Source organism: Ovis canadensis, chromosome 13 (genome assembly GCF_042477335.2).
Source record: "Ovis canadensis isolate MfBH-ARS-UI-01 breed Bighorn chromosome 13, ARS-UI_OviCan_v2, whole genome shotgun sequence".
Classification (NCBI taxonomy): Eukaryota; Metazoa; Chordata; class Mammalia; order Artiodactyla; family Bovidae; genus Ovis; species Ovis canadensis.
Window position 1 is genome coordinate 77,149,363 of NC_091257.1, and position 25,934 is coordinate 77,175,296.

General features: G+C 44.8%; 1 protein-coding gene across 2 annotated transcripts; it reads right to left on the reverse strand.

Annotated features, from left to right (window-relative positions):
- Nucleotides 1-291: 291 nt before the first annotated feature.
- COMMD7 (COMM domain containing 7) lies at nt 292-25,802 on the reverse strand. Of its 2 annotated transcripts, XM_069546897.1 has the most exons (9): nt 25,130-25,802; nt 15,699-15,752; nt 15,499-15,601; nt 3,973-4,029; nt 3,853-3,890; nt 3,294-3,384; nt 2,928-2,977; nt 2,033-2,081; nt 292-1,047 (listed from the first exon to the last, which is right to left on the reverse strand). In XM_069546897.1, exons 1-9 carry the CDS (start codon nt 25,211-25,213, stop codon nt 971-973), a joined length of 603 nt encoding a protein of 200 aa, XP_069402998.1. In that variant the 5' UTR covers nt 25,214-25,802; the 3' UTR covers nt 292-970. The 2 variants fall into 2 exon arrangements, with proteins under 2 accessions (XP_069402998.1, XP_069402999.1); XM_069546898.1 differs by lacking the exon at nt 2,033-2,081 and having other exon boundaries at nt 292-1,030; nt 2,949-2,977.
- Between the last annotated feature and the right edge of the window lie 132 nt (nt 25,803-25,934).

The window sequence follows — 25,934 nt, forward strand, 5'->3', positions numbered from 1 at the left end:
TAAAAAAAATTCTGAGGCGGAGGGGAGAGGTAGGAGGAGGAGAAGTCACATGACAGGTTGGTACTAAAGTTATCTGAACACAAAGTATTCATCTACTCTACTTTTCATATTTTTGACCTGAGTTTCCCCTGAACTGCTCTTACAAACGCCTACTTGGGACTACAGTGAATTTCACTGAAGACCCAGAGCCCTCACTAAAACCAGGAAGATAATTTTTGAAGATGAGAGCACTAGTTCTCTGCAAGGGAAATGACTCTTTAATCCATGCACGCAGACAACCGGATGCAGACCTGTTCTTCAGAATCTTCTTTATTCTTCATCTAACCACCACAGAAGGTCAGCTTGAACCAAAACAAGCTGAAGTAACCTCAAAAGGCCCGCCTCATTACACACAACGGGGCAAAACCTGAAGTGAAGCCTGTTTTTTTTTTTTCAGAGCAGACCCAGCCCATACTTTTACACAGGTGTCCACTGAAGACCGATCAGCAAGGCCCCACCACCACAAACTCCTGTAGGAACTCTGCTGGGAGCTCCCTTTGGGTCATTCATGAAATCCACCTCTTCCTTAGTCATAAATAAGCCCTTGCTGTCTTGTGGAGAAGGTCATCAGTGTTGATATCTTGAGCAACAGACCATTTGTGTACTCTGGAGCTTTGAAGGGGAGGTGACTTGACTTACCTCCTCCCTGCATCTGAGATGCAATCACCTTTCTGAATATCTAAACAGTGACCTGGGAGATAGGTGGTGGAGGGTGCCTCATGAAGACTCTTCAGGGTCATCCTGTCCGGGCTCCTTAAGCACTTAATCCTTTGTTTTTCAGAAACTTTGCACCTGGGCTCCCAAGAGGCAGGCAGGCCCAGAGGAGAGGCCACAGGCCTGGGAACCCAGCAGCCTCTTAGAGCAGGTCACCGGGAAAGAGGAGGAGGGGACAGGGAGGGGGCGAGGTGGAGATGCAAGGCAGGGACAGAAATCAGCTGAAACACTCCATGCTGGTTCTGACTCGCTCCATCTCGTGCAGGAAGCTGTAGAACTGAGGCAAGGTTAATTCTGGGGAGAGAAAACGTGGCTTCAGGTAAATGTTTCCAACTCCACAGAATCATCCAAGAAAACGAATTTACACCCAGCGACTTCCTTTTTATTTTTTGACTTAATACCTCTAAGCAGTTCTGGATGGGTAATTGATCATAATAAAGAACTGAAGCCTTGAACACAGAAAGTTCTCAGCTCCATAAAAAAAAAAAAGTGGAGGGGGGGATTTTAAATGGCATCAACTCCCCAACACAAAGCCATTCAGGACAGCTGATGTGATTCCCATAGCCCCAGAGCTTCTTGCTCTTAGATATTCACCATTCCTACCCCAAGCTTCCCTGATAGCTCAGTTGGAAAAGAATCCGCCTGCAATGCAGGAGACCCCAGTTTGATTTCTGGGTCAGAAGATCTGCTGGAGAAGGGATAGGCTACCCACTCCAGTATTCTTGGGCTTCTCTTGCGGTTTAGCTGGTAAAGAATCCGCCTGCAATGTGGGAGACCTGGGTTCAATCCCTGGGTTGGGAAGATCCCCTGGAGAAGGGAAAGGCTACCCACTCCAGTATTCTGGACTGGAGAATTCCATGGACTGTATAGTTCATGGGGTCGCAAAGAGTCGGACACAACTGAGCGACTTTCACTCACATTCCTACCCCACCCTTTCCCTTTAGCAAAAAGTTCATTGACTGTGGGGTCTCCAACTTGCTAATGGCTTATCATTTAGGAGAGCAAAGGTGGAAGAATGGAGATTCCATAGTCCGATTATGGCTTATTTTTATGGAAAAATGATTAGTGGTGGGCTTTAGGAGCCTAAGGAGAAGGAAAATGGCAACCCACTCCAGTATCCTTGCCTGGACCATCTCATGGACACAGGAGCCTGGTGGGCTGCAGTCTATGGGGTCGCAAAGAGTCAGGCATGACTGAGCGACTAACACACACTCAGGAGCCTAATGACTGAAGAAAACATGGAAAAAGTGGAAGTATTCAAATGGGAATTTGGACTCACCTATGTATACATTTTCTGTTTGATTTCCTTTCTTAACGACCAACTTTAACTGAGCCAAAAAAGGAAAAAAGAAATAAAATATTTAAATTAAAACGATAACAACTGGGCAAAGAAATTCCTGAAACCTGAACTTTCACGGAAACATTAAACCATCCAGTGTCTTGAGAGTTACTCGAGAGCTGTTTAAATTGTCCAACAGCAAAACTTCTAATAATTCCCATGATGACAGGAACAATCAAAACTTTCAAGAACAACATCCAGATCCTATTCATCTGAAAATAAGCGTGTTAGTAACCACATCTTTGGCTGACCACATTGCTCTGAAATATACAAGGCACTTCAGTGGAACATGGTTTAATTGTATATTAAAGAAACCCAAGGTAGATTTGGTGGCTTAGATGGTAAAGAATCTGCCTGCAATGCAGGAGACCCAGGTTCAATCCCCAGGTGGGGAAGATCCCCTGGAGGAGGGAATGGCAACCCATTCCAGTATTCTTGCCTGGGAAATTCCAAGGATAAAGGAGCCTGGAGGGCTACAGTCCATGGGGTTGCAAAGAGCTGGACATGACTGAGTGAGTAACTGCATTAGAATATTGTAGAATGTGAGGGCTTCCCTGGTAGCTCAGAGGTTAAAGCATCTGTCTGCAGTGCAGGAGACCTAGGTTCGATCCCTGGGTCAGGAAGATCCCCTGGAGAAGGAAATGACAACCCACTCCAGTATTCTTGCCTGGAGAATCCCATGGATGGAGGAGCCTGGTGGGCTACAGTCCACGGGGTCGCAAAGAGTTGGACATGACTGAGCGACTTCACTTTCACTTTTCATTGTAAAATGTATTTAATACTTTATAACCAAGTCAAAAATCTCCCAATTTTCAGAGATCAGAAAAAGACTTACTTGTAAAAAAATACTTCCTACTTTTTCCAGTTCGCTGCTCCCAGACGTCACTGTGACACAAAAGAGAAAAATAGTAAGTGGCTGGTTGAGGACCAACTCTGAAGAGCCCAATCTTGCAAGTTGTAAAGCAGGAGCCATGTGGGGGCCAGGATGAAGACAGCAGAATGTGCTTTTCAGGAAGTGAACTCACAGATAGCCATGGGTCGAAAGAGCTGCTGAATGTGGACAGTGACACAGGGAAGCAGCTGCTAGACCCAACAATCTTAGGGGACCAAGGATCGCGATTCCCCAGTGAAGTCATCTGAGAGCCTCTGCCACCCAACCCTGCATCATCCAAGTGACCCAGGACTGGCTCTAACTGGTTACCTCCAAATTTCCATTCCATATCTACAAGCTGGTTAATCATCAGAGTCTGACCTATGGCCCATCGAGCGAGGGTGGGGGCATTCTGCTTCCACTGGAACAAAAGCAGAAAGCCAAAGTCATCACAATGGAAAAGTAAAAGAAAAAGCCCTCTTTATTCCACCCCCAATGCAGCATGTTTAGTCTTTACACAGACATGGGCAGAGCGCAAAGGCACTGTGTGCACAGTGGGCTCAGCCTGTGTGCACAGATCCGGGTGGAGAAGGGCAGCAGGAATCTTCTTTTATTCCAAGATTTAATCCAGGTTGGAACAAAAACTGTATGATTTTGTTTGTTTTGTTTTTTGATATTTATATTTAGTCAAAACAGAGGGAAAATATTAGACGCACTGAATAGTGTTTTCATGGATGTATGTCATCTGCATGAAACCAAGTGAAAAACTAAGCTGGGAAATGACATATGATGATTGAAGGTTTTTCTTTGGTAGGTGTTTTCCATTTGTATGTTTTCAGGAAATAAAAACAATCTTAAAATTCACTTTGATTAAGAGGGATTCTGATACCTTTTCAGAAAAGTAGACGGCTTTCTCCTCACTGAGACCTGGAAGAGGACAGAAGGGAGACGTGACCACAGGGAAGGGCCATAGGGCCTGTCACCTGAGCAACCTGGGGTGGTCACCTACCCAGAGTCATGAAGTCGGCCCGGACCTGCTCGGCTGTGAGACCCTTCTTCAAGGCACCTGGGAGAAGAGAAAAATCAGTCAGAAAGAGCAAATCAATCAATCTACTGGCAGGAAGTATTTAATGGGCACAACTTAAGTGACAGGGATGACAAAGGGAACACAGAGACTCAGCTCACTGGGCGTGATCTCGGTCCAGCCAGGCAGGAAGGAGATGAGGGGGAACAGGCAGCACGTTTTAGGGGGTGTTTTGGGGCAGATTCCTGAGTAGCTGTAACGGCAAAGAATCTGCCTGCAACGTGGGAGATCTGGGTTCAATCCCTGGGTTGGGAAGATCCTTGGAGAGGGCATGGCAACCCACTCCAGTATTCTTGCCTGGAGAATTCCATGGACAGAGGAGCCTGGCGGGCTACAGTCCATGGAGTCGCAAAGAGTCTGACACAACTGAGCAACTTTCACTTCACTTTAGGTGACACACTAAGCATTGGCCCCTCCAGAAAGTATAGGTAAAGTCACAGACAAAAGAAAGACTGTCTGGGCTTGGGGAGGGGGTGACTCATCTGAGGAAATAAGGCCACAGACTCCTGGAGCCAAGTGGGGGAGTTCAAGGTCAGGTGGGCACAGGGGTAACAGCCTGAAGCTCGCACTGCGCCATCTGTAACCACCGAACACATGAGGCTCTTTTTCTTTTTTGGCCTTGCCACGTGGATTGTGGGATTTTAGTTCCTTGACCAGGGATGGAACCCAGGCCTTCATTAGTAAAAGTGCCAAGTCCTAACCAGTGGATCTCCAGGGAATTCCTCTCTTTAACTGTTAATGAACTAAAATGAAAGGAAATGTAGTGTTCTGTTCCTCAGCTGCACCAGCTGTTCCAAGCACTCAGGAGCCACGCAGGCCCAGTGGTTACAGCACCAGTTAGGGCGGATTACAGAGCATTCTTGTCTCCATACGGGACAGCCTGCCCCAGAAGGTCAGCCCTCAGGAAGCAAACGTAGATGGACTAAGCAGTTCAGCCTCTACAGTTGCCAAGTCACTTGCAGAGGGGCTGTCAAGCCCCTCCCCTCAGGAGCCCTGAGAAACCCCACCCTCCTACTCTTGCCCTGCACCCACCTCCTTTGTTCCACTGGAAGGCTCCCATTTCTGAAAATAAAGTGCTTCCAGCAATCCGGGCTTCTCAACATTTAACCTTCAGGCTACAGCCTCCAGTCACGATCTGGCAACAGCTTTAAAATTTTCCACTTTTTAGTCCTTCAGAAGATGACTAATCAAAGTATAAGAAGTTGTCCACCATGGTCCAGGGAGGGCCCTTGAAGTAATACCCTAAACCCAAGCCCCCACCCCCATCCCACTCCAGAGAAACAATCTAAAAGGCTGTTGTCCACTGCAAAATCAACGGAGTCAACAAAGGGAGGAAACCTTTTATCTCCAAAATCAGACTGAGCAAGGAAGCCAAAGGGAAATAAAAAAAAAGGAGAGACCCCAGGAAACCTTGGCCATAAAAGCTCTCCAAGAAGGCTGTTATGTCCAGTCACTCCAATCAACTCTTGGTGAGCTCCTAAGTTTATATCCAGTTCAAATCCAAATTCTGTCTGATGATCCCCAAATACTCTGAGGTGGAGAATACCATTGTAACTTTTAATTTAGCAGGAAATTAAAGATGAGAAAGGTTCAGGTTTGTGGGGAGAGGATTTGGCAAATCCAGAGTTGACAACTTCACTGCTAAGAGCTCACCTACAGCTCTGCCCCTCCATACACTGAGATCTGCGAGGAAAGCTCCTTAGCAGTGGGCAGGAGATGAAAACTCAGAAACAGTACACTGATTCTGGTGTGTCCACACAAGCAGCGGGGCGCCAAGGTGATTTTGTTAAAACTTAAGTCAGACCGTGTCTCCTCTCTGCTCAAAACCTCGAATAGCTCCTGTTCCACTTATTGTAAATCCCGAAGTTCTCACAGTGCCCTGTGGATCTGCCCTTCTGTAGAACCCTCTGCTCTCTCCCTCGCTTACTCCGTTTTTCCCATTATTTACTAGGCAGGTTCCTACCTCCATGCGTTTACCCTTGCAGTTGCTCCTGCAGGAAACACGCTTCCTCAAATCTGCACATGCTCACTCCTCACTTTCCTCAGGAATCTGCTTGAACTGCACCTCCTCTGAAAGGGTCCCTGACCAATCTTTAAGTGTCCTTTTCTGCATGGCAATTTAAAACTACCCAACTTCATGCTACATATTTATTGTCAATTTTCTCACAAAAGTCAGTTTGTTGAGAACAAGGACTTGGTCCGTTTTGCCCACTGCTGTGTCCCAAGTTACTAAAAAAAAAATGCCAGGCACTGTTCGTTGGTTGGCCCTCAACTCATTAAACACACGCTGAATCAAAGAATCCGTACAATGGAATGCTATACAACCTTTAAAAATAAGGTAGCTCCTGACCTGCCTATTTGAAAAACATAATTAAAAGAAAAGAAAAGGTATGAACAGTCTGCTTAGTGTGGTCCCTTTTGCATAAATAAAGAAGGGTATATTATCTATTCTTCAGTTCAGTTCAGTTCAGTCACTCAGTTGTGTCCGACTCTTTGCGACCCCATGAATTGCAGCACGCCAGGCCTCCATCTCCATCACCAACTCCCGGAGTTCACTCAAACTCATGTCCATCGAATCAGTACTGACAGCTTTAATTATATGCTTATCTTATGGCTAAATTGAGAGATGTAAGGTACATTTTTGGTGAACATAACCACAAAACAGAGGATACCTTTGAGGAAAGGGACTGGGTGGGACTTTTTTTCCTTAGTGTCATTTAAAAACATCCTAGCTGCATGTTATTTCTTTTTTAACAGGAAGGCAGTAAAATTGTGAGTCATTTTTGTTTTCTTTCTTGTGCTTCTCTATAATTAAAAAAAAAAAAAAAGCCCCTCCCTTCCAAGAAAAAAGGTTAAACGTATTGCCCAGGGCCACACAGCAGGCAAGTAACAGAGAAAGTAGCTTATGGGGCAGTTGACCCCCAAATTCAGGCCCTTTCCATTCCAGGTCATTCTGAGATGCTGTCGGGGAGTAAGACTAGGTCACAACCGGACAGTGACTGACAGCTGAGGCTACCGAGCTGCAGGGGCCGAAGCAAGCGCTCTGTCCTGATGGCACCTCACTACCTGAGACAGGCAGGAGCCATACTTTAGAAACATACATAGAGGGACTCCCCAGGTGGTCCAGTGGCCAAGACTCACACTCCCAACGCAGCGGCCCTGGATTCAAACCTCGGTCAGGGAACTAGATCCAACGTCTCAACTAAGAGTTTGCATGCTGCAACTACAACCCAGGGCAGCCAAACAGATAAATAAATGTTAAAACAAACAAACATGATCTTAAAAAAAGAGAAATACACATATTTGCATCGTTAGGCCTCAAGCCCTTAGCTTCTTTTTCAGCTTTTTCCTTTGGTGATTCCTCTGTCTTGTAAGCACAAGACAGGGCTGCAGCCTTGACCCCATGTCAGAAAAATCTCAACTCCAGGACTGCAGTCATTAGAACATGTCACTAGGGTAAATCTGAGAATGTCCTTTAAGTACAGATAACCATCTGGGATGGTTTATAAGTCCTTGAGCTCCACTTTTCACTGGAACAGTTGCCTTAGGCAAACCCCCACTGCCATCAAATAGTGTGGGTGACAAAGAAGAGGGTTTCAGGAAACGGCCGGAAAGTTAGCAAACATTATTCTTCTAGCCAAAACCTTCCCAAGCTTATTCAGAGTAGTAAGGAAGTCCAAGGAACAAAACTAAGCCTTGGTGAATCAGATGGGAGAGCATGTGAGCCCCATTCATTCAGTGATTACTGACCCTGAAGGCTCACTAGCTGAACCCACCCCTCCAAGGTTCACGTGCAAACAGAGGTCACAGTCACTGTATACAGATGTCCTGAGACTGCCATGTGCCAGCACTGAGCTGGATGTCAGAATGCATCAAAAACTGAACAGGCAACAGTCTCTATCCTCCTGAGGCTCACAATCTTTTGGGATATAACAATAAACACATATGATACATTATAACAATAACGTAACAAGTAGATAAGTCGTATAGCGAAAGTGTTAGTCCCTCAGTCATGTCCGGCTCTTCACGATCCCTCGGTCTATAGCCCACTGGGCTCCTCTGTCCATGGGATTCACCAGGCAAGAATACTGGAGTGGGTTGCCATGCCCGTCTCCAGGGACTCTTCCCAACCCAGGGATCGAGCCCAGGCCTCCTGCATTGCAGTGGATTCTATTATATAGAGTATTATTCCAGGTAGAGGATTACTGAAAAGTGCCACATAGAAAATAGAGCAGGGTAAGGTTGGGAACCCCTAGGGAACTTAGTCCAGCATTTGATTAAATACCATTTGCGATTATTGTTCAATGCTCATTATTCCTTTTTTGGCCCAGCCAGACAGACTCCTTTAAGTGGGGAAAGGGAATTATCACTTTTTCTTTAAAAAAAAAAAAAAAAAAGACAACAAAAACCACCAAGCAGTGGAGACTTCCCTGGTGACCCAGTGATTAAGAGTCCTCCTGCAATGCAGGGAACATGGGTTTGATCCCTGGTCTGGGAAGATTCCACATGTTGAGGAGCAAATAAGCTTGTGCACCACAAGAAAATCTGTTCGCATGATGAAACTAAGACCTGACGTAGCCAAATAAATAAATGAATAAATAACAACCAACTACTGGGTACCCACAAGGACCAGATATTAAAGTAAAAACCAACTTAAATTATGTCCCTACTGCAAAGTTATCTGTAATCTTTTCTAGGTGACAACTCATAATAATAATGACAATCAATACTAACAGCAATGTAGCTACTACCACTTACTATTGAAACAAGCACTTTACATTTATTATCTTTCTCCATTTTTTTAAAAGAAATTCTTTAAAAATTATTTTTATTTTTTTGGCTGCACTGCATGGCTTGTGGGATCTTAGTTCCCTGACCACAGACTGAACGGAACCCCTGTCCTGAAAGTGCCAAATTTAACCACTGGATTGCCATCTTTCTCCACTCTTGAAACAATGTATGAGCTACTAGTATTAGCTCCATTTTATTCCTGAAGAAACTGATTCTCAGAGTGGTTACATGACTTGGCTCAAGGTCCCGGAGCTGTGAAGTAAGCATACAAGGGCCGAGGAGGAACCAAATGCAAGGTGGGAGCCTTATCTGGATCTTAATGAGAACACTTACAAACAAAATGGATGAGACAATGGGGAAGTTTGAACTCTGAGTTTGTATTTTAATTTTAGATATGATTATTGCATAGTGGTTTGATAAAGAAGAGACAGTCCTTTATGGTTTAGAGATACATAACTAGGAATTGAATGAAATGATATGATGTCTGAGATTTGTTTAAAAATAATCCAGTTTGGAGAGCAATGAGTTGAAGTAGGCAGGGCACAGGTGAAGCAATCCGGACATGAGTTGACAAAGGGTGAAATCAGGTTTTTTTTTTTTAAGAGAAAATTCTTCGTGGACTTATTTTTATTCATTTATTCTAGTTGTGCTGGGTTTTTGTTGCTGTGAGGGCTTTTCTCTAGTTGCAGCGAGCAGGGGATACCCTTTCTAGTTGCGGTGCTTGGGCTTCTCGTTGCAGTGGCTTCTCTCGCTGCAGAGCATGCGCTCTAGGGGCACATGGCTTCAGTAGTTGTGGCACGTGAGCTCAGCAGTGGCAGTTACCAGCCGCTAAAGCCCAGGCTCAGTAGTGATGGGCACAGGCTTAGCTGCTCCACTGCATGAGGGATCTTCCCAAACCAGGAATCGAACCCATGTCTCCTGCACTGTCAGGTGGATTCTTTACCATTGAGCCACAAGGAAAGCCCTCAGGTGCTTTTAAGAATTACATACTAAATAGTAAAAGAAAAATGTTAAAAAAAAAAAAACCAACAAACCCACAAGCTTTGAGCTAATCAAGGAGGGTGCAGCAATAGCTTTTCATCTATAAAATCTAAAGCAAGTCACTTCCCCTCTCTAGGGCTCTGTTTCTTTATCTCCAAGACAAAGATCAGACTAGATCAGCACTTTACAAAGCTTTTACTTAACCCTCCCTCTGTGCACTCACTCCTGCCCCCAAAAAGAAGAGTTCCAGGGTTAACTGTTTCGCAGATACTGGTTAAGCAGGTTAACCAGTTTACTGCAGGGCTTTTCAGAGACTGAGATATGTTAATGTGTGTGTGAATCTCCAAGATTCCAAGGCTGGGAGGTGCAGGGACAGAACTTTATGAGCCTGCCTGGCCACTGAAGTCTTTTCTGGACAAAAACACCAATTTGGGGAAGATTGATCTGGAAGGTCTTTGGGGTCCCTTGAACTCCAACAAGCCATACCAGGATGAAGGAAGGAGAAGGCAATGAGGGCACTTTCAGACTAGACAGGGGAAGGCCTTGAAGGCCAAGTTAAGGACTACAGAGTCCATTAGGCAAAGTAAACAGTTGAGAGGAGCAGCAGGGTCCAAGTTGTTCTGTATTCCAGGGCAAACTAGAATCTGGATGGGAGAACAGAAGTGGAGAAGCTGCTGCCATAACAAGGCAGGAAGGGCTGGGAATTTGTTCTGGGATGGCAGCCTTTGGGACTGAAAAAATAATCCCTCATCAGGCCAAGGGATGAAGAAGAGGCCAAGAGACTTACAAGCTACCTCAGATGATTAGCAGATGCTCTGGAAGAAATGCAGAACTCCTGAGCTCTGTAGGAAGGGACAGTCAGATTGCATAAGAACAACAAAAAAGAATAAAACAAACAGAAATTGTTGAGAGCTACTGAGGAGTTCGGCAAACCTGAGACTTCAACTCTAGAACTTGAAAAGCTTGAAAAGCTTTGGGGCATGACATCACCAACTGGAAGGACATGAGTTTGAGCAAGCTCCAGGAGTTGGTGATGGACAAGGAGGTCTGGTGTGCTACAGTTCATGGGGTTTCAAAGAGTTGGACATGTCTGCCTGAATGAACTGAACTGAACTGAATTAAACAATCAAGAGAATTCATATCCTCTCCATTGAGGGAAGGGATGTTTTATTTGATGCTTTGACATCGAGGCACATAAGAGAAACTAACTGAACTATCAATAAACAATGTAGGGCTTTCCTGGTGGCTCAGTGGTGAAGAGTTTGCCTGTCAGTGCAGGAGACACCAGTTTCATCCCTGGTCCGGGAAGATCCCACATGCTGTGGAGCAACTAAGCCCGTGAGCCACAACTATTAAGCCTGTGCTCTAGAGCCCGGGAACCATAGCTACTTAGCCTGGGTGCTGAAACTCCTGAAGCCTGTGCACCTAGAGCCTGTGCTCCATAACCGCAGAAGCCACGACAATGAGAAACCCATATGCCGCAACTAGAGGGGAGCCCCTGCTCACCCCAACTAGAGAAAGCTTATACAGCAATGAAGATCCAGCACAGCCAAAAATAAATAAATCAGCAATGTAAAGTTCCGCAGGCATGGTATTAAGTGCTTTATGGATACTAACTCATTTATTCCTAAAGCCATCACCATAAACTGTTCTTACTACTCTGTTTTTCAGATAGAAACTGAGGCCCCAAGAGGCTGATTTGTCCAAGGGCAAATAGCTACCTAAAGTGATATGCCCAAGACTCAAATCCAAGTGAGCTTGCAAAGCCGGTCCCTGGAACTCAGCACACCTCAGCGTTCTCTGGACCTACAGAAAACGGTCTGCTATAAACACTGTTCATCAATCCTGCTTGAAGAATATACACCCAACATCCCCTGGGAGGGTCACAGGCTCTCCTAAGTTCAGCTCAAGTCACCCAGCATGAATCAAAAGCTCTTGTTCTATGTCATCATTTTACTTGTAACTGTGGCTTAGGAAAGTAGTACAGACCCGCCCATGACTTCAAGGCGACCCGCCCATGACTTCAAGGAACTATCTGTTAGGACCACGAGATGGATACATACAAAACAGCATGATCAACAGAAGACTAAATGATTATGCTCCAAAAAGGGCTGCAGATAAAAGAATCCATCTCAGTTGCGGAGTGGAAGGGGAGGTCACCATGGATTGAGATGGTTTGGGAAGACTTTCTGCAAAGGTAGTACTGGGGCTGGAGCACAGGACTAAGCAGAATTAAGGCAGTCTGGCAGGACTAAATCGGGGCAGGGAGCAGAGATGATAAAGACTGGAAAGAATGGAGGCAGGGACAAAAGACAGAGGTCTCCTGAAAAATCAGTGCCCACAATAGCTCACAGGTTTCCTCATTCCCACAGGTGTAGGCTGGACAATGAGAATAAAGAGGATAAAAACTCCTGGTTCTATAAGCTGGACACCTGTCCTACAGAAATGCTCACACACACTAAATACACAGATTTCCTAAGGATGTTCACTGTGGTACGGTACACTTTCTAAGAGTGAAGGATCAGAACTAAAATGTCCAGCAACAGGAAATGGATTAAGTAAAAGAAGATTAATTCAGTTCAAAGTCCACTGCAGTCACCAGAAGAATGAAGTTGATGTGGGGAAATCTTCACGATGTATAGGTATAGAAAAATGCAAGCCGCAGAGCAATTCTGTGGTTTATCACCACTGATGAAAAACAAAACTATATGAATGTATATGGCTCTGTCTGTCGGTGTACATAAACATAGAAAAGGATACATGCCAAAATTATACCATGATTATTTCTAGAGACAAGAGTCAGATGAGAGTAAAAAGGAAATTTCTCTTTTGACTGTCCAGAGCTCTGCAGTTTTAAGTTTGCAATGAAAATTAATTCTTGTGTTAAGTGAAAGTGAAAGTCGCTCAGTTGTGTCTGACTCTTTGTGACTTTCTGTCCATGGAATTCTCCAGGCCAGAATACTGGAGGGAGCAGCCTTTCCCTCCTCCCGGGGATCTTCCCAACCTAGGGATCAAACCTAGGTCTCCAACATTGCAGGCGGATTCTTTACCATCTGAGTCACCAGGGAAGACTGCAATTCTCATCCAGCCTTGTGGTTCTGATGCTTTTAACCCGCCATGAGAGCAAAGAAGGCAAGAATCTCACAAAAAGAGGATCATTAAATTCCACAGCTGGAAACCTCAGGGATCTTCTGATTCACAACCCGAACCCTCAGGAGCACAAGACAGGGCAAAGAAAAGGATCGGCATGAAGAATATATCAGAAGGTACAAACAATCAAGTTCCCAACTTTTAATGTACCATTAGGCTGAGATACTGGGAAGATCAGCTTTTTACTAATTTTTAAAATATGCAAACTGGGGATGCTGTTTACCTCCTCTCAGCCCAGTCAACATTTATTCATTCTTTAAGCCTGGGCTCAAATGTCACCTCTCTTTAAATAAAATTAACTTTTAATTAAATTGCCAAATTAATTCTAGCAACTTTTAAGATAATATTTAGCTAAAAATAAACAAGTAAAATAACCTGCTGTCTTATCACCCAGACAGAACCACAGTTAACTTTTTTAACACAAAAACAGGACCGTGGCAGACAGAACTAAACAGAATATTGTGAAAGGTTTTCCATATCATTATATTTTTCTCAACAACATGTTAAAAAATTAATATTAATATATAACATGAAAAATAAGAACCTTTTGCGGAGAAACTGTGCTAAGTGTTTTATTTCAGTTCAGTTCAGTTGCTCAGTCATGTCCGACTCTTTGCAACCCCATGGACTGCAGCATGCCAGGCTTCCCTGTCCATCACCAACTCCTGGAGCTTGCTCAAACTCAGGTCTATCGAGTCGATGGACATTTATTTATTAATAATTTATTCAGCATTTTATTTACATTATCTTAATTAATCTTCAAAACCATCCCACGCACACACCAAAAACAAGCTTAGATGGAGTGGAACAACTGCTGGGGGAGGGTTATTACTAGGGATTGAAAGAGACTGGGTACCAAAGCCACACTACTTACCAAGGGTCAGACTGGGATTCACACCCCGTTCCTACTAACTCAGACTGAAGTCTTGGTCACTACCATGCGTATGTGCTAAGTTGCTTCAGTCATGTCCAACTCTTTGTGACCCTATGGACTACAGCCCACCAGGCTCCTCTGTCCATGGGATTCTCTAGGCAGGAAGACTGGAGTGGGCTGCTGTGTCCTTCAGAGGATCTTCCCGACCCAGGGATTAAACCCACATCTCTTACATCTCCTGCACTGACTGGCAGGTTCTTTACTACAAGCACCACCACCATACTCCTCTGCAAAACTGGACCACAGCACATCACACCAATTTTCAACAGCTGGGTAACTGGATTGCTTCTAATTTTTCTGTGATAAACAGTGCTATGACAGATAACCCTGTAGCTCAAACTTTGTGATCACCTCCCTCCTGGCTAGAATCTTTCCCTGACTGCTCTAAAGCAAACCCCACTTCTCAAACTATCTTCATCAAAAGACCTACTTAAAAAATTTTCAATCTACCATGGACTGATATTTTTGTACAATACAATGAAAATTAATTCCTAGAAATATGAAATGAAAAAATGCTTACAAAATATAAGCCCCAAATAACTCTTAGTGAAATGTGAATACACATCACAGAGTAAAGTGTTAAATCAGTGTAAACTTCCTGCTTTTGATAACTGCACTACAGTTATGAGAGAAAATGTTCTTGTTCTTAGTACTTGTTCTTGTTCTTGTACTAAGTACTAATAGTACTAAGTCTTAGCAAGGATAAGGGTGAGGATAAGTGAGCTAAAGATTCATCCAATAACTGGATCAAAAAAATTTTTTAAATTCAGATAAATTTCTATGCTATGATTACCCTAATAAATCATTAAAAAATTGTGAGACTCTCATTAGTTCAGGTTTTTCCTGAGCTGCATTTAACTTTATTTTTGTTTAGCAGGCATGCTACCCTGCTAGAAAAAAATTATGTATCCGAAACTTGCCGCAAAACATGTACTGATTAATGTTTACAATCTAGGGGGAAAAAAAAAAGCTCCTAATGGTTACAATGGTCAATTATATGTTACATATATTCTACCACATTAAAAAAAAAAATGCAAGTCCCATTTTTTAAAATTAGTAGATTCAAGAAACTTCGTCAAGGGACTGCCCCTGATGGTTCAGTGGTTAAGAATCTGCCTTGCAATGCAGGGGACGAGGGTTCCGTCCTCTGTCGGGGAACTGAGATCCCAGGTGCCACACAGCAACTAAGCCCGTGCACCACAGCTAGTGAGTCTGTGCCAAAACGAAGATTCTGCGTGCCGCAACTCAGACCCAAGACAGCCAAATAAATAAATAAAAATAAATAAACAGATATTTTAAAAAGAGAGAAACTCTGTCAAGTTGCTATAAAAGTTTATAAACCCTTACTCTCAATCTTGCACCTACCACGTGGAGGAAAGGTAAGTGTGGGGACCAGAATGGGGATGCAGACTGCAATTATGCTCTCCCACGGCTGTCTGTTTACCTGGCTTCCCTGCCTAGACTGCAGTCCCGCCCATGTCTGGTTCCCTACCAAACGCTCTGGCTCAGTGCCCAGAGCATGCCTGCCAACTCCGTGGATTGAGGGAATGTTCAAACAATGTCTCTGGCCTCGGCTGCTGGGAGGGGCTACTCACCATTTGGAACCAGGAGGAGGCTCTTCACGATGCTTCTCAGGGGGCCAAGACTGATCTGGTTGGTGGTGGCAAATTCGGAGAGCTGAGCCAGAAACCTTTCCACCTGCAGACGGGGGACAGCACAAAGCAGGCCTTCACCTCAAGCACCTCAGGACCACAGACCCACCCTCGGGAACTCTCCTTATCACAAGATACTTTACCTCTTTTGGCTCAGTTAGGAAGTGGAAGAGCACTTCAGTCAGGGCTGAGAATTGCTGTGAAGAGAAGAACACAGAACATCAGAAAAGTCTACTCCTGGATCAGGGTTCCCCAGTTCCATCCAACTACAGCCCCTTAAGAGAGAAGAGGGGGCTTCCATGGTGGCTCAGTGGAAAAGAGTCTGCCTGAAAATGATCCTTGAACTGAGAGGATCCCACATGCCGTGGAGCAGCCAGGCCCATGCACCGCAACTGCCGAGCCTGTGCTCTAGAGTCCAGGAGCCAAAACTACCGAGCCCGCGTGCTGCCTCCACTGAAGCCCTCTCAAGAGCAAGAGAAGCCACCGTAACGAGAAGCCTGCAGACTGCAACTACAGAAAGCAGACACTGTTCATCACAACTAGAGAAAGCCCTGCTTCGCAGCAAAGACTCAGCAAAGCCAAATAAAAAAGAGAGAAGTGAAGAGAACATAGACGTTGATATCAGTTTTGCTTATCTTAGAGCTACAAACATTTGTAATTTGAAAAGATATAAGCACAGTAATATTCACTGCAGCACTACGCACAATAGCTGAGATACTGAAGCAACCTAGGTGTCTATCAACGGATGAGTGGATAAAAATATGCTCCATACATACAATGGAATATCTCTCAGCCATGAAAAGAATGAAATCTTGCCATTGGCAGCAACGTGGATGGATCTAGAGGGTATTATGCTAAGTGAAGTAAGCCAGAGAAAGACAAATGCCATATGATCTCATACACAGACTCTGAAAAACCAAATAAAACAAAAATAGACTCACAGATACAGAGGGGAGAGGGGTGGGGTATGAAACAAGCTAAGGGGATTGAGAGGTTTATACATTAGCCATAGGGATGCAATATACAGCATAAGGAATATGGTCAATAACACTGTAAAAAGTTAGCATAGTGACAGATCGTTACTAGACTTAGCATGGCGATCATTTCATAACGTACGCAAATGTCAAGTCACTGTGTAGTTCACCTGACACATAGTCTATGTCAACTATATTTCAGTAAAAAAGAAAAAACAAAACAAAACAATTACAAATATTCACAACACCCACCACCAGTGCCCATCTAACTATACCACTTGATTGTCTAAAAAACTCATATTTTGTTGGGATGCTTACCAGATACATATTGAGAGACTGACTGTGCGCACACACACACGTTACACATAAATCTCAAGGGGTCAAACACCTTCTAACACCCCCCCTCCAAAATAAGATCTGAAAAGGGAAAATCACCGAAATAGTTTTTTTTTCTTTTTTCCTTCCCTTTGTTTTGTAAGGCCCAGGTGGCTCAAGTGGTAAAGAATCTACCCTTTATGCAGGAGACATAAGAGACGTGGGTTTGATCCCTGGGTCAAGAAGATTCCCTGGAGGAGGAAATGGCAACCTACTCCAATATTCTTGCCTGGGAAATCCTGGGGACAGAGAAGCCTGTCAAGCTACAGTCCATGGGGTCACAAGGATTCAGACACGTCTGAGCGACTAAGCACGCACATACTCACTCTTTTTGCTTATACTTCCACATATTTATTACTCAAACATAAATCAATCCAAATATGTAATTTTCCCCATTTTCACTCTCATAAATGGTAACATACTGCATGAACTTTTTCTCTACCTTACTTTTTTTTGAGGGGGGTACTGCATGTGGCATGCGGGATGTTCACTCTGACTAGCCATTGAACGTGAGCCCCATGCACTGGAAGCATGAGTCTTAACTACTGGTACCGCCAGGGAAGAGGGAAGTCCCTCTATCTTGCTTTTGAAAGCAGTTACTTCTGTGTGGCAAGACTCTAGGTGATTTTTATTTTCTTCTGTTTTGTCTATCCATGTTCTCTGGGTTTCTCTCCCCCACAATAAACATCTTGCTGAGTATGTGACAGAATAGCAAATTTTAACACGTCATTTATACATTATCTTAGTGAGTGAGTCACTCAGTCGTGTCTGAGTCTTTGAGATTCCGTGGACTGTAGCCCGCCAGGCTCCTTTGTCCATGGAACTCTCCAGGCGAGAATACTGGAGTGGGTTGAGTGGAGTCACTTATTCCTTTGTGCACGTGAACCTCTTTATAAGCACTATATTACTAAGAACTGAATATCTGTGCGCCCCAAAATTCATAGGTTTAAGTCCTAACCCCAACACTACTATATTTGAAAAAAGTGCCTGTGAAGAGGTGACAAGGTTAAAAGAGGTCATAATGGTGGGGCCCTAATCTGATAGGGCTGGTGCGCTTATAAGCACCAGGAAGTTCTGAGGAAGCTGCCCCAGAGCTCTTTCTGTGAGGCACACGTTGCGAAGACACAGCGTGAAGAAGGCAAGCCAGGAAGAGAGCTTTCACTAGGAAATCAATCTGTGGGCACCCTAATCTTAGACTTCCAGCCTCTGGAACTATGAGGAATAAATTTCTGTTGTCCAAGCCACCCAGGGTGTGGTATTTTGTTACAGCAGCTCGCACAGACTGAGACATTTAGCATTATTTTCCCGTATCCTCTCCTGATGGACACAGTGTGTGTGGCAGAGTGAAGGAAACCAGGACACAACAGTTTAAAAGACCCAGATGTGAATCACTGTTCTTCTGATCGTCCGGGTGACCCTGGGCAAGTCACTTAGCCTCACTGCGTCTCAGTCGCCATCAGAAAGACAGAGGTAATAATACATAGCTTCCAGAACAGTACTAATCGGCTCATACAAAGCCTCCAGTACAGTGTCAGACTAGAGGCTCAACAAGCCTCTAGCATGTATGTATGTATGTGTAGCAGTTACCACAGCCACAATTAAAGTCACTATGCCATTAGATACAGCTTTAACATTTAAACAAAAAAGACAACAGGCAGATATTGCGGCTCCAAGCCCCCCCAACTGTACATGTGACTGTCAAATGCATTTGCCCCTTTTTCCATGATACATAAAATTTACACAAACCCCTAGCAAGGTTCTGTATTATTTTATTCTAAAATGTACTCTATTTTAAAATATAAAACTAGTCTTATATGAAAATGTAAAAGTAATATACATGCAAAGTTTTAAAAAAGACCCACCCAGCTAGCATAAATGGATATCCCACAGAATATAAAATAAAATCTCTTACTCTCTCCTTGCCCCCTCCCACCTTAGTCCCACTATCTATAGGTACTTATGCTAACACCTCTGTGGCCTTCCCATCATTTCATTTTTTTTTTAGTTTCTTTTAAACAGAAGTGGGATCATACTGAACCCACTCCCTGCATCTCACCTTTTTTCCCACTCAATTACATTTTAGAGATCAATCATGTCAGCAGATATAAATCCACCCAGTTCTTTTAACAACCGTATGGCATTCAACAGTTAAGACAGCAGAATTTAGCTCCCTAGAAATGAACATTATAGTGTGTGTATGTGTTGATCTTATGTTAACGATGCTGCAATGAACACACTTCTTTGTGAAATATGTATGTGTATGTCTATAAGATGTATTCTTAAAATGTATTCTCGGTGAAAGGATACGCTTTTTAAAAAATTGTTTTTTTGGCCATGCCATGCCATATGGCAGGTGAAATCTTAGTTCCCCCATCAGGGATCAAACCTGTGCCCATTGCAGTGGAAGCAGAGTCTTAACCACTGGACTGACTGCTGGGGAAGTCCTATATACATTTTAAAAATTGAGGTATAGTTGATGTAAAATATTATATGTTTCAAGTATACAACACAGTAATTGCTAACTTTTAAAGGTCATTTCCATTTATAGTTATTATAAAATATTGGCTTTATTCCCTGTATTGTACATTATATCCTTATAATTATTGTTGTTGTTTAGTTGCTAATTCGTGTCTGACTCTTTTGCAACCCCATGCATGGACTGTAGCCCGCCAGGCTGCCCTGTTCATGGGATTTCCCAGGCAAGAATACTGGAGTGGTTTGCCGTTTTCTTCTCTGGGGGATTCTCCCGACCCAGGGATCGAACCTGTATATCCTGGATTAGCAGGCGGATTCTTTACCACTGAGGCAAGAGGGAAGCCCATCCTAACCATAGCTTATTTATTTTTTACATAATAGTTTGTGTCTCTTACCCTTCTATCCCTATCTCCCTCCCCACTCCCCTCTCCCCACTGGAAACCACTAGTTTATTCTCTAAGATATGTGCATTTTAAATTCTGAGAAAATATTACCAAATTGCCTTGTAGAGAAGTTGCATGGATTTACACTCCCACCAGCTAATGGTATCTTAGAAGTCTCTGCTTTCTCAAAACTCCATGGATATCACACAGAAACACTCTAGCTTTGCTGGTCCAGGGTTTTTCTTTCTGCGATATTTATGACATTGGGCATCAGTCTTGCACAAATGTTGACAGAGTAAAAACAGAATAGTCAAGACTAGCTTGAGAATGGGTCCTCAAACTGAGTTTTCCTCTATTCCTTTAATCTTTTTTTTGCTACAGATCTGGGAACTGTTATATCTTTGGCCAAAAATGTTTCCTATGCCACTAGGGCCTTAAAAAAAATGGGGTGACTGAGAGGGCCTCCAGCTGCTCTTTCATTTCCAGGCCTCAGCCTAACACTCAGGATGGAGCTCCTTGTGCAGCCTCATCCCCGAATTTCCTCCCATGAACAGCCTCAAGCTACTCTGATCTGTAGGCTGTTATCAACCCCCACCCCTATCTCCACTTTTCCAAACCCTCCTTATCCTTCAAAGCCCTGCCCAGATATCAGGACTCTCCCAACAAGAAAGGGACCTACCCAGATTCTTAACTTCTGAGGCTCCCTCTTGGAACCTCACCTGGGGGCACTTAGAATTTTCAATCTTGATAAGGAGTACAAACCTGTCTTAACAGAGAAGGTTTCTCCTCCAGCTTCTTAGGGTCACAGCACCTTAATTATTGTAAGTGCAGAGTTAAGCATCTGTTGAACAAATCTTCCCTAAACACTTTCCCCATTCTTTGCCTTTGTACCTGCATAGCTCTCTCTCCCTGGAATGCTTACCTGCTCATGACTAGCCATGAAATCAAAATCTTAACGAATTCTCACCAGTTAAACATATGAAAAGATGCCCAAGATTATTCCAGATGAGAAATGCAAATCAGCAGAACAAGGAGATACCATTTTTCATTTGTCAGATCTTCAAAACTAATTGTCTGACGGCACCAGGGTTGGAAAGTAACAGATGTGACTGTACACTGTTGAGAAGATAAACTGGGGCAAACTTTCTGGATTACAATTTGGCAATCCATGTCTAATTTTTCAAACGATCAAACCCTTTGACCTGGTAATTCCACTGCTTGAAGCATACCCTTCAGAGATGTCCCAAAAAGTAAACCCAGACATAAACAAGGCAGTTTGTTGACAGCAACAAAGAAAAATAAAAAACTGAAAGCAACTGAAGTGTCTATTAACAGGGGACTGGTTAAATTATGCTATATCTGTTTCAAGGAATATCACAAAATGCCTTTACTGTCAAAAAAAAAATTTTTTTTAAAGGATACCCATAAATGTGATGGCAGATGCAGATTTTTTTCTATAAAGATATATGAGAAACTATTAAAATGATGATTTCTGGAGACAGAGAAATAGGTATTTTTATTTTAACTTTGTATCTTTCAGTACCGTCTGAATTTTCTAAACTTGTATGCTGCTAGGTGAGAGACTGTCGACCATTTGTTTCCTTCTTTATATTTTTTCTGAATTTCCTCTGATAACCACACTAAAAATGATTCTTTTAATCCTACCTACTCTCAAGGCTCCATGTTACCTAGAACTGATCACAGCATCACAGAAAACACGCAGATTCACGTAGTAATGTGCCGTGTCTCCATTTTCTGACCTGCCGCAGCAGATCACAACCTCCCCAGCACAACAGGCCTCATTCATCAAGACTGTAAACTTTACTGGGTTTAGCGGCTATTTGGTGCATAGCAGGCATTCAGATAAATATGTATCAAATAAGCAATAGTCATGCCGACATTAACACAATGATTCTTCTCCTCCTTGAGGCCTAGGTCTCAAATAAAAGGCTAATGAAAGTAATAACTAATAGAAATAGCTAATAGCTAATAGACGGAGAAGGCAATGGCACCCCATTCCAATACTCTTGCCTGGAAAATCCCATGGACGGAGGAGCCTGGAAGGCTGCAGTCCACAGGGTCACTAAGAGTCGGACACGACTGAGGAACTTCACTTTCACTTTTCACTTTCATGCATTGGAGAAGGAAATGGCAAGCCACTCCAGTGTTCTTGCCTGAAGAATCCCAGGGACGGCGGAGCCTGGTGGGCTGCTGTCTATGGGGTCACACAGAGTCAGACACGACTGAAGTGACTTAGCAGCAGCAGCAATAGCTAACAGAAATAGCCAGAATAGCTGGCTAATGAAAGCCAGCTAATAGAGTGGCTACTCAGAGAAGTCTGATCACCCAAGAAAAGGGGCGAAAATGGCCCAAAGGACTTCGATAAAGACTGCCTGCCCTTAAGTTCAGTTTAGCTCAGTTCATTCGCTCAGTTGTGTCCAACTCTTTGTGACCCCATAAACCGCAGCATGCCAGGCCCCGCCGTCTATCACCAACTCCGGGAGTCCACCCAAACTCATGTTCATTGAGTTTGCCATCCAACCATCTCATCCTCTGTCGTCCCCTTCTCCACCTGCCCTCAATCTTTCCCAGCATCAGGGTCTTTTCAAATGAGTCAGCTCTTCACATCAGGTGGCCAAAGTACTGGAGATTCAGCTTCAAAATCAGTCCTACCAAGGAACACCCAGGACTGATCTCCTTTAGGATGGACTGGTTGGATCTCCTTACAGTCCAAGGGACTCTCAAGAGTCTTCTCCAACACCACAGTTCAAAAGCATCAATTCTTCGGCACTCAGCTTTCTTTATAGTCCAACTCTCACATCCATACTCGACTGCTGGAAAAACCACAGCCTTGACTAGACGGACTTTTGTTGACAAAGTAATGTCTCTGCTTTTTAATATGCTGTCTAGGTTGGTTATAACCTTCCTTCCAAGGAGTAAGCGTCTTTTAATTTCATGGCTGCAATCACCATCTGCAGTGATTTTGGAGCCCAGAAAAATAAAGCCTGACACTGTTTCCCCATCTATTTGCCATGAAGTGATGGGACTGGATGCCATGATCTTTTCTGAATGTTGAGCTTTAAGCCAACTTTTTGACTCTCCTCTTTCACTTTCATCAAGAGCCTCTTTAGTTCTTCTTCACTTTCTGCCGTAAGGGTGGTATTATCTGCATATCTGAGGTTATTGATATTTCTCCCGGCAATCTTGATTTCAGCTTGTGCTTCCTCCAGCCCAGTGTTTCTCATGATGTACTCTGCATATAAGCTAAATAAGGAGGGTGACAATACAGCCTTGACGTACTCCTTTTCCTATTTGGAACCAGTCCGTTGTTCCATGTCCAGTTCCAACTGTTGCTTCCTGACCTGCATATAGGTTTCTCAATAGGCAGGTCAGTCAGGTGGTCTGGTATTCCCATCTCTTTCAGAATTTTCCAGTTTATTGTGAGCCACACAGTCAAATGCTTTGGCATAGTCAATAAAGCAGAAATAGATGTTTTTCTGGAACTCTCTTGCTTTTTTGATGATCCAGCGGATGTTGCAATTTGATCTCTTGTTCCTCTGCCTTTTCTAAAACCAGCCTGAACATCTGGAAGTTCACGGTTCACATATTGCTGAAGCCTGGCTTGGAGAATTTTGAGCATTATTTTGCTGGCGTGTGAGATGAGTGCAATTGTGAGGTAGTTTGAGCATTCTTTGGCATTGCCTTTCTTTGGGATTGGAATGAAAACTGATCTTTTCCAGTCCTATGGCCACTGCTGAGTTTTCCAGATTTGCTGGCATACTGAGTGCAGCACTTTCACAGCACTCTTAAACTGCCTCAAACTGGTCAAATTATTTTCCTAAACCATTTTTCCTTATCTGTAAAATGGGAATGGTAATAGTACCTGACTCCTAGGGTAGTTGCAAGAACTCAGTGACTCAATACACATAAAAGCACTTAAAACTGTGCTATGCAGTACAATGGTCACTAACCATATTGAGCACTTGAAAAAGGCTAATCCAAAAAAAAGCTAATCCAATTTGAGAGGTGCTTCAAAATACAGACTAGAATCAAAAACCTTATACCAAAACAAAGTGAAACATCTCATCGCTATTTTTTTATGTGGGTCATACATGGAAATGATAATATTTTGATAGAGTGGGTTAAAGAAAACACATGGAATTCATTTCCTCTTTCTTTTTAGTTTTTAAATGCGGCTACTAGAAAATGTAAAAGGAGACCTGTGGCTTGTAGTTTATTTCTCTTGGACACCACGGCAGTAGAACACGCCTGCCATCGCAGTTAGTGTTCCTTTATGAGAAAACACCAAGTTGTGAGGATGCTGAGATAACAGAGAGTGGCCCCACCTCCTGGGAAGTTACAACACGGTGGGGGGAACAGATGTACCTTTGCAGTGATCCTGAGACCTGTCATTTTAACTTGCTTAATTTGGCTGCCTTGGTGGTAGGAAAGGGACATCCCAAACAACACAGGAGCAGGAAGCCTTCAAGGTTGACTGGCTGGCACCTGCAGCCTGAAGAATGAGAAAAAGCCTTCGACAGCTCCACTACCGTCAAGGACCTGCCCTCCACTGGATAGGGTACATGGTTCTTGGGGACTACAAGTGCTGTGCTGTGCTGTGCTTAGTCGTTGTCAGACTCTTTGCGAGCCCATGGACGGTAGCCCCCGCCAGGCTCCTTTGTCCATGGGGATTCTCCAGGCAAGAATACTGGAGAGGGCTGCCATGGACTACCCGTATCTCCCTTAACTGGGGGGTGGGGTGGGGTGGGGTGGGGGTGGGGATGAGGAGAGGATGTCATCACCAGCCTGCCCACAGAGCCACTCTGGCTTGGCCATTATCTGCACCCACATCCCATCCCCAGATGCCGAGCCCCATTCCAGGCAGCTTCTGCCCCGTTGAGATGCTAAGACCCTCCTCAGTCTCCCCCAAGACGCCCTCCCCCCCCCCCGCCGCGTCTTCCTACTAAACGTCTCAGTCCCTCCCCTGACCCAGCAAATCCCACGGCTCCCCCAAACTCCATTGGCCTCCCAAAGCCCTCAGTGCGTTACTCTAAACTCCGTTCAGCCACATTAAGACTCCCCTCAGCCGTTCTTCCGGGATCCTGCAAACTCTCCTCGTCCCCAGGACCCTGGGAAGTCTCCTAGTACCATTTCTTGGCCGCCAAGGTTTCCCTGGGGCCCTTCAGCTTGGCCTCAGGCCTCCCTTAATCGCCCGGCCCTCAAAACTGGCCTGAGACCCTAACTGCCCTCAGCCCCTCTCCGAACCCACCTTCCCCGAGCCAGGCTCGCACAGCGGCCTGCCGCGGCCTAACCCTCCACCCCTCCCCGGGAACCGCCCCGGCCCCGCGCCGCGGCCGCCCGGCCCACCTGCGCGCCCAGCTGATTCAGCTGCTGCATGTCGCCGCCCACGGCCTCGGGCACGGGGTCCTGTGTGCAGTGCAGCCGGCCCATGGCGTCCGCCCGGCCCCGCAGGCCCCACGCTCCCGCGCCTCCCCCGACTTCCTCCTTCGCGCGGCCGCCGTGGCCGCGCTTCCGCAGCCGCACTTTCGCCACCGGCCGCGGGCGCCGCCGCCGCCGCACTCCTCCCGGGCGGGTCCCCAGGGGCGCCCTGGCCGAGCCGCGCACTCGCGCGCGGACCCTGGGTGGGGCGGGGCAGGGGCTCCCTGGGGAAGCCCAGGATATCAGCAATCGTTGTGCCCAGGCCAGGACCCTGAGCCGCAAAGCGGTGAGACCTGGACTCCCAGCGGGGTCTCCCGCCGCCGCTGGATGACCCCTGGGCACTGCGCTTGCCCGCTCGGAACTTGCTTCACTCTCCTTGTAAACGATCGCGGGGGTGGCACCTTAAATGAGCTAACCCTCCTAAAATATTCAGAAGATAGCCCAGCACACAGTACACAGAAGGTCCTCAGTCAATAGCTAGCTGCTATCATCATCACCGTTATGATGCATTCGGCATGTATTCAGTGCTTGCCTCCTCCTAGATGCCAGGCACTGGCGATAGAAAAGTGGACAGACAGGCCCAGTGTCCCTGAGCGAGCTTGGGTCAGAGCAGAGCAAAGCAATAAAATCTCAAACTTGGGCTTGCACCAGTGTCATCTGGAGGGCTTGCTATAATGCCAATTGCTGGGACCCACCTCCAAAGGCTCTGCTTAGAAAAGCCTGGGATGGATCC

Excerpts from the sequence above, each read along its gene's own strand:
- COMMD7 (XM_069546897.1), bottom strand. The coding sequence starts at position 25,213 with ATGGGCCGGCTGCACTGCACACAGGACCCCGTGCCCGAGGCCGTGGGC. Across the intron at positions 15,602-15,698 it reads TCCTAACTGAGCCAAAAGAG|GTGGAAAGGTTTCTGGCTCA; the intron begins GTAAAGTATCTT and ends CCCCGTCTGCAG. Across the intron at positions 2,978-3,293 it reads TATGGAATGGAAATTTGGAG|TGACGTCTGGGAGCAGCGAA; the intron begins GTAACCAGTTAG and ends TTTGTGTCACAG.